Source organism: Notolepis coatsorum, assembly GCF_963971535.1.
Source record: "Notolepis coatsorum genome assembly, chromosome: 3".
NCBI lineage: Eukaryota > Metazoa > Chordata > Actinopteri > Aulopiformes > Paralepididae > Notolepis > Notolepis coatsorum.
In genome coordinates this window covers 111,862,105-111,870,973 of record NC_140167.1, presented here as the reverse complement: position 1 = coordinate 111,870,973, position 8,869 = coordinate 111,862,105, and the positions used below count along the sequence as shown (strand labels likewise).

Sequence of the window (8,869 nt, the reverse complement as noted above, 5' to 3'; positions counted from 1 at the left end):
ATAAACAGATCAGTAGTGTGTAATCTACTGCAAATCAGATTCATGGATGCCAGGGGCTGCATAGTGATGAGGATAAAGCAGGAAGGCTGGATTCACAGCCAAGCCCTGTAGAAATACAGTGTATATTTCGGTATGTGAATAGAAACGTGACATTTGTACTTTGGCTTACCCTGTGCTTCTATTCCTTTATGGGCACTTCCCTAAGCAAGGGCACACTGCATATGATGCAAATATTATAGAATGCAATGCTTATGAGCCACCATTAGGGGCAGAGCGATTAACCATGAGTGAGTGAAGTGACTGACTGACATTGGCAGGTGCATTGCATCTAGAAAAACAAAACAATGCTGGTTTATTATGCACATAATCTTACACATATCCCAAGAGTGTAAACAGAAGACACTAATATAGTTATATTATTATAATATAGAAATCAGCACGGAGTGTCCCTTTGAACTACATGCATGTCCTTTTCACTGCCGTGCGGTGCAGACTACAATGAAACAAATTCCCCTTGGAATGGATAAAAGTCCATTTTATCTACAGCCGTGATGGAAATTGAAACCCGCTGAACCCAAACCCAGTGCCTTTCTGAACCACTACCTCCATGCATTCCATCTCCAAGACTGCAGCCGTATGACGCGCAGACCTGTGGTTTCCTTGTACTCGTGACAAAGGAGCAGCCACCACATCGTACCGCAAGAAAACTTTATTCCTTATAAAAGTCATCAACCCTAAACAGAGTCACTGTACAATGACAAAGGATGATTACATACAGTAGTTTACATACATGTTTTAAATGGCATGGAGAAGGAAAAAAATAAATGCTTTTAATTCCCAACCAGAGTATTGCACTAAAGCCAAGACCCAACGTCGTGTTTCCGAAATAGCATGAAGCAACTTTTTCTGGTAACAATCACAGAAGACTTTTAAACACTGAGATAAACATAAAATGATGTAGGCTGCATAAAATCCACTGAAAACATCCATTGTATATATCAGACGGGGCTTGCTATTTTCACACCATTTCACTTGTGGGGGGGGGGCAGTTATTTATAAACCTAACCTTCACCTTACCCTAACCTCTAGAGATTAAAAAAAAATTGTGTATGTGATAATTACCACACCCCCGGGGGAGCGGAATAGTGTGAAAATAGGCTGTCCTGTCTCAGATATGGAAACATCCCAAACACACAAGAGACAGCGGAAGACCAGGATTAATTCTAAATAGGAACAGCCATTTGTTTGTGTGTCGCCCCCGTACAGACCAAAACACATAGGTGAATATCTCTGGATAACAGGGGATATGTGGTGATTTTAGTACCCGTTTATTAAGGCTCCTAAAAGAAAAAGGGATGACAACTGCACAGCAGCTGAAAGACAAGATAGATAACTGAAGTCTTCAGACCATATAAGAACCATATATAACAAGTCAAAGTTGTTAGATATGAGATTCGTCTTCCAAACCTACCTCTCTGATGAAGCGTTGTGCACATTCATAGATACAGATATAAATAGTTGTGTACTTCTGAGGTGATGTAAAAGATTCCCATTTCATAATGACTGAGTTTGACTCTTGCTGCTTCAAGTATGTTGGCTAATTAAACATTTGTATACGTTATATATTCACTGGTCTGGTAGCCTTTCAGTTAGCATGTTAAATCCCTGTGTCACATACAGACATATACAAACATTGCGCGGGACACAAGGTAATCAACGGAGAAAACACAAAAACCCAGATTACATGAATCATATAAATACTCAGTAGCAAGATCCGTTCAAAAGATTCTTTGACGTGCCAGTCAAAAGGCTAGAATTAATTTTAATTCATGCTCAATTAGGTGCAAATTGAATAGCATCAAAGCAACACCAGCAGTGCCCAGTAGGTGCTATCCAGTGCACTCTCAGGCCCCACTATCTCACCAGGGATTCTCATGCATAACGTTAGGGTGGTATGAGAGTCAAGCCTTTACCCTATCGGCCCTAGGGAGTCAATGCCATGTTAGACATTACACTATGTCACTGTGAGTGTCGCATCATCTCCAACAACTATGATATTGTACCTAAGGACAAAAAGAACATAAGCGCAATCATTAAGATCCTCCTTTGAGGATTAACAGAAAAATATCCATTAAATGGATTACTGCAGACAGACATACTGTAATGGGGAAAAAATAACCCATGTAGAGGCTTCATTCCAAAATCGTATGCATCCATTTTGGGGGGGGGGGAAATCAACTGAAAACCAATCCTTAAAAATGCCCACGATCCTCGAAGATATTACTACTTAATACGCAAAGGCATTAAGCAAGCTCATAACAGCCAATCATGTTCCATAATGACTTTTCCTTTTCCTCATTTTGTTAAGATACCCCCCAATCCCAAAAAGGATATTTTATTTTAGGCTGAAACTCTTTGAATGTAAATATATATAGAGGTCATTTCAGAGAGCGTGGACCAGAGTATTGTACATTAAAGACCCATTCTTTAAGTACCGGCAGCCTGGCACTGTAGCCCTTTTGTAGACCATCTAGGTGTTTGGGAAGAGTGGGTGGTTGATTACTCTTTGAGGTCCAAAGCATCTTCTGTTGGTCGACATTCAGGCATATGTCCTCCTATTGTCCTTTTAAATAACATAGAAATATTCTAAACTTTCGTGTTTAGTTCAGATATTTCTCTCCTAAAAAACCGGAAGGCAATCTGCCATCTTGACAGATGGCTCGTCTGTGGCGTTTGTGTGTAAATATATGCGTCTGTCTGACCGTGAGCATATGTCTGGGCGTAAGTGTGCCTGTATGATCTGTGCATTTGTTTGTGTGTGTGCGTCTCTATTAGTCAACTCCCAGGGCTCTGAGCTGTCTCTCGATCTCGTCGTCGGAGATGGTGGCCCGTTTGGGAGAAGCAGTGCTGGGGACGCCTTTCCCTGCTGCTGGCGCTCTCACCATCTGGAAGACACAGGCAACAACAGATCGCATTAACACTGAACTAAACACATTACGCTCTTTGCATACTGTAGGATGTTTAGCCTCATTTGACAGCTGAGAGCAAGAGCTGAGTCCAAAGTTGGATCTTAGGCTTCAGTGAAAATCTAACTGCTGTTTCACGAGAATTTGTCCCCGACTGCGGGTTTTCTTGCAATCTGCAAGGGATTTTTACAGGTCTGCATAAACTACTATAGGAGACTGTGTTTCTAGACAGATTCATGATGTGAGCATCAGTGTCTTGCTGCTCATTATGTGCCTTGTTAAACTTCACCACAGAGTTAGTTTTTTTGATGAACAATACTCCTGCTTGCTTTTGAGCTAGTCCATTGGGGAAATCCGTTGAGCTTGTGCACTGAGCTGTGAAGGGGTAATGACCCATGGAGCCCCAGAGGGGGAGCCAGACTCCCAGCAGATGGAAAGCTTAGCCGCTACCCAGACACAGACACAGGAGAGGATCTAGACAGACGGATAGGCTGTAGGCGAGCCCCACCGTGTGGCAGCTGTCAGCACAGTACTGGAATCTATTTGAATACACAAGGATGAAAGAATGTGGAGCAGAACTCAAGATTGTCTAACTTTTCCCCGGTTTGAAACCGAGCTCTCAATTCCGTTCCAGCCCTTGGCTGAATACTCCGGTTAGATAGCTGAATACTCCGGTTAGATGGCTGAATACTCCGGTTAGATGGCTACAGAGATGGTTAGATGGCTACAGAGATGGTTAGATGGCTACAGAGATGGTTAGATGGCTACAGAGATGCAATATGCTGCCACAGGTAGTTTGTGTGACATGTTATTGCACCCCATGTGTTATTAGTCCAGAGTTTAGTCAGTGTCAGTAGCACTAGGCCATGCTTCATTACATTACGCAGACTCCGGACACATCAGCCTCCTCATCCTTCTCGACCTCTCCGCGGCGTTCGACACAATATCCCACTCAGTCCTCCTCAAATGCCTCTCCGACAACCTAGGCATCACCGGTACAGCTCTGTCATGGTTTCATTCATATCTCACTAATAGATCTCAGTTTGTCAGCGTCAGCGGCTCATCCTCCCCCCCGGCCCCAGTCAACCACGGTGTCCCCCAGGGCTCTGTGCTGGGTCCCCTACTATTCACCATTTACATGCTCCCCCTCGGTCAGATTATACGTCACCACGGACTCGACTTCCACTGTTATGCTGATGATACTCAGCTCTACATCAGCACCTCACCATCCTCCCAGCTCCCCCCACAGTCTGTAGTCAACTGCCTCCATGCTATAAAAACCTGGATGGCAACCAAATTACTTAAACTCAACAGCAAAAAGACAGAGCTCATGGTTGTGGCCCCCAAGGCACTGCTCGGGAAGGTTGGAGATCTCCTCCTCCACGTTGACGGCTGTTCCATCTCCCCGTCTCTCGAAGTCCGTAACCTGGGCGTCACCCTTGACTCCACACTTTCATTTCACTCCCACATCAAATCTGTCACCAAGTCTGCCTTCTACCACCTCAGGAACATCTCCCGTCTCCGACCCTCACTCTCAGACTCTGTGGCGGAGACCCTGATCCACTCATTTGTCACCTCCCGGTTGGACTATTGTAATGGAGTCCTGTTCGGGGTACCCAGCAAAGCCCTGGACAGGCTCCAGTATGTCCAGAACTCAGCTGCCAGGGTTCTCACTCACACCAAGCCCTGGCAGCACATCACCCCCACCCTCATCCATCTCCACTGGCTTCCAGTCAGGTTCCGCATCACCTTCAAACTCCTGCTCCTCACCTACAAATCCCTCCATGCCCTCGCCCCCCGGTACCTGTCTGATCTCCTCCACCAGTACACTCCATCCCGGAACCTACGATCCTCTGATCTAGGTCTCCTCTCCATCCCTCGCACCAGGTTACGGACTTTTGGGGACAGAGCCTTCAGCGTGGCGTCCCCTACCCTCTGGAACTCTCTCCCCCCCGAAATCCGCAACGCCCCAACCCTGGACACCTTCAAATCCGCTCTAAAAACACACCTCTTCACCAAGGCTTTCCCCATCAGTTAGTTTTAGATTAAATTAGGTCCATTATCCCCTACTTTCCCTCATCCCCTCTTCCCCCTCCCCCCCTACTTTCCTTGCCCTATTTTTTGTCCTGATTGTAAAGCGACCTTGGGTTCTATGAAAGGCGCTATATAAATTTGATTTATTATTATTATTATTATTACATTGGAAATGTGAATATCCAGTCATTATAGTTCAGTCATATCGTTATTGTGGATTTATCATCAAGTTTGTTTTTCTTTCCCCCTCTATCTCTCTCCTCCTACAGCTGCATAATATCATCATAATGAGTCGTACTGTAACAATACTGGTCCATGTAAATGTTCTGTGGCATGTATGAGCATTCTGAGTATTGGGCGACAGCGTAGCTCAAAATCTGTATTGATTTTTGAATTATTTTATGTTTGTGTCAATATGCCGAGCCTACACAGGCTCATAAGACACCATACATACAGCTGCAGTAGTGAAACAGAAATTACCACACTCTTCACTTCAGACGAAAACTAAACGAAACAATTGCTACAAAAGAAGTACCCTGCCTAAATCTCAAATCTTCTATAATAATCCAGCCAAGAAATGTACATAGAAGGACAAAATGTTACTAAAGAGTACACTTCTGATAAGGTACTGGACTGAGGTAGAGGTATTATTATTAATTTATTATATTACCTGTTGAATGGTACTGAGGTAGAGGTATTATTATTATATTACCTGTTGAATGAGTGGAGTTGTGGATTGGACTGGTCCTGGTTTAGGTAGTGATGTCTGAACTGGTCCTGGTTTAGGTAGTGGACTGAACTGGTCCTGGTTTAGGTAGTGGACTGAACTGGTCCTGGTTTAGGTAGTGGACTGAACTGGTCCTGGTTAAGGTAGTGGACTGAACTGGTCCTGGTTTAGGTAGTGATGTCTGAACTGGTCCTGGTTTAGGTAGTGGACTGAACTAGTCCTGGTTTAGGTAGTGGACTGAACTGGTCCTGGTGTAGGTAGTGGACTGAACTGGTCCTGGTTTAGGTAGTGGACTGAACTGGTCCTGGTTTAGGTAGTGGACTGAACTGGTCCTGGTTTAGGTAGTGGACTGAACTGGTCCTGGTTTAGGTAGTGGACTGAACTGGTCCTGGTTTAGGTAGTGATGTCTGAACTGGTCCTGGTTTAGGTAGTGATGTCTGAACTGGTCCTGGTTTAGGTAGTGATGTCTAAACTGGTCCTGGTTTAGGTAGTGGACTGAACTGGTCCTGGTTTAGGTAGTGGACTGAACTAGTCCTGGTTTAGGTAGTGATGTCTGAACTGGTCCTGGTTTAGGTAGTGATGTCTGAACTGGTCCTGGTTTAGGTAGTGGTCTGAACTGGTCCTGGTTTAGGTAGTGATGTCTGAACTGGTCCTGGTTTAGGTAGTGATGTCTGAACTGGTCCTGGTTTAGGTAGTGGACTGAACTAGTCCTGGTTTAGGTAGTGATGTCTGAACTGGTCCTGGTTTAGGTAGTGGACTGAACTGGTCCTGGTTTAGGTAGTGGACTGAACTGGTCCTGGTTTAGGTAGTGGACTGAACTAGTCCTGGTTTAGGTAGTGATGTCTGAACTGGTCCTGGTTTAGGTAGTGATGTCTGAACTGGTCCTGGTTTAGGTAGTGATGTCTGAACTGGTCCTGGTTTAGGAAGTGGACTGAACTGGTCCTGGTTTAGGTAGTGGACTGAACTGGTCCTGGTTTAGGTAGTGGTCTGAACTGGTCCTGGTTTAGGCAGTGGTCTGAACTGGTCCTGGTTTAGGTAGTGATGTCTGAACTGGTCCTGGTTTAGGTAGTGATGTCTGAACTGGTCCTGGTTTAGGTAGTGGACTGAACTAGTCCTGGTTTAGGTAGTGATGTCTGAACTAGTCCTGGTTTAGGTAGTGATGTCTGAACTGGTCCTGGTTTAGGTAGTGATGTCTGAACTGGTCCTGGTTTAGGTAGTGATGTCTGAACTGGTCCTGGTTTAGGTAGTGATGTCTGAACTGGTCCTGGTTTAGGTAGTGGACTGAACTAGTCCTGGTTTAGGTAGTGGACTGAACTAGTCCTGGTTTAGGTAGTGATGTCTGAACTGGTCCTGGTTTAGGTAGTGATGTCTGAACTGGTCCTGGTTTAGGTAGTGATGTCTGAACTGGTCCTGGTTTAGGTAGTGGACTGAACTGGTCCTGGTTTAGGTAGTGGTCTGAACTGGTCCTGGTTTAGGTAGTGGACTGAACTGGTCCTGGTTTAGGTAGTGATGTCTGAACTGGTCCTGGTTTAGGTAGTGGACTGAACTGGTCCTGGTTTAGGTAGTGGACTGAACTGGTCCTGGTTTAGGTAGTGGACTGAACTGGTCCTGGTTTAGGCAGTGGTCTGAACTGGTCCTGGTTTAGGTAGTGATGTCTGAACTGGTCCTGGTTTAGGTAGTGGACTGAACTAGTCCTGGTTTAGGTAGTGATGTCTGAACTGGTCCTGGTTTAGGTAGTGGACTGAACTAGTCCTGGTTTAGGTAGTGGTCTGAACTGGTCCTGGTTTAGGTAGTGATGTCTGAACTAGTCCTGGTTTAGGTAGTGATGTCTGAACTGGTCCTGGTTTAGGTAGTGATGTCTGAACTGGTCCTGGTTTAGGTAGTGATGTCTGAACTGGTCCTGGTTTAGGTAGTGGACTGAACTAGTCCTGGTTTAGGTAGTGGTCTGAACTGGTCCTGGTTTAGGTAGTGATATCTGAACTGGTCCTGGTTTAGGTAGTGATGTCTGAACTGGTCCTGGTTTAGGTAGTGGACTGAACTGGTCCTGGTTTAGGTAGTGGACTGAACTGGTCCTGGTTTAGGTAGTGATGTCTGAACTAGTCCTGGTTTAGGTAGTGGTCTGAACTGGTCCTGGTTTAGGTAGTGATGTCTGAACTGGTCCTGGTTTAGGTAGTGGACTGAACTAGTCCTGGTTTAGGTAGTGCTGTCTGAACTGGTCCTGGTTTAGGTAGTGGTCTGAACTGGTCCTGGTTTAGGTAGTGGACTGAACTGGTCCTGGTTAAGGTAGTGATGTCTGAACTGGTCCTGGTTTAGGTAGTGATGTCTGAACTGGTCCTGGTTTAGGTAGTGGTCTGAACTGGTCCTGGTTTAGGTAGTGGACTGAACTGGTCCTGGTTAAGGTAGTGGTCTGAACTGGTCCTGGTTTAGGTAGTGGACTGAACTAGTCCTGGTTTAGGTAGTGATGTCTGAACTGGTCCTGGTTTAGGTAGTGGACTGAACTAGTCCTGGTTTAGGTAGTGATGTCTGAACTGGTCCTGGTTTAGGTAGTGGACTGAACTGGTCCTGGTTTAGGTAGTGATGTCTGAACTGGTCCTGGTTTAGGTAGTGGACTGAACTGGTCCTGGTTTAGGTAGTGATGTCTGAACTAGTCCTGGTTTAGGTAGTGATGTCTGAACTGGTCCTGGTTTAGGTAGTGGACTGAACTAGTCCTGGTTTAGGTAGTGATGTCTGAACTGGTCCTGGTTTAGGTAGTGATGTCTGAACTGGTCCTGGTTTAGGTAGTGGTCTGAACTGGTCCTGGTTTAGGTAGTGGACTGAACTGGTCCTGGTTTAGGTAGTGGTCTGAACTGGTCCTGGTTTAGGTAGTGGTCTGAACTGGTCCTGGTTTAGGCAGTGGACTGAACTGGTCCTGGTTTAGGTAGTGGTCTGAACTGGTCCTGGTTTAGGTAGTGGTCTGAACTGGTCCTGGTTTAGGTAGTGGTCTGAACTGGTCCTGGTTTAGGTAGTGGTCTGAACTGGTCCTGGTTTAGGTAGTGATGTCTGAACTGGTCCTGGTTTAGGTAGTGATGTCTGAACTGGTCCTGGTTTAGGTAGTGGACTGAACTGGTCCTGGTTTAGGTAGTGGACTGAACTAGTCCTGGTT

General features: G+C 45.5%; 1 protein-coding gene across 1 annotated transcript in view; it reads right to left on the bottom strand.

Moving 5' to 3' along the window:
- Positions 1-694: 694 nt before the first annotated feature.
- The window catches only part of chmp2ba (charged multivesicular body protein 2Ba), a 70,558-nt gene continuing 62,383 nt past the window's right edge, over positions 695-8,869 (bottom strand). The window contains exon 6 of the mRNA XM_084310022.1: positions 695-2,945. Within this exon, the coding sequence (XP_084166148.1) occupies positions 2,832-2,945 (114 nt within the window). The 3' untranslated portion in view covers positions 695-2,831. The remainder of the gene's footprint in view (positions 2,946-8,869) is intronic.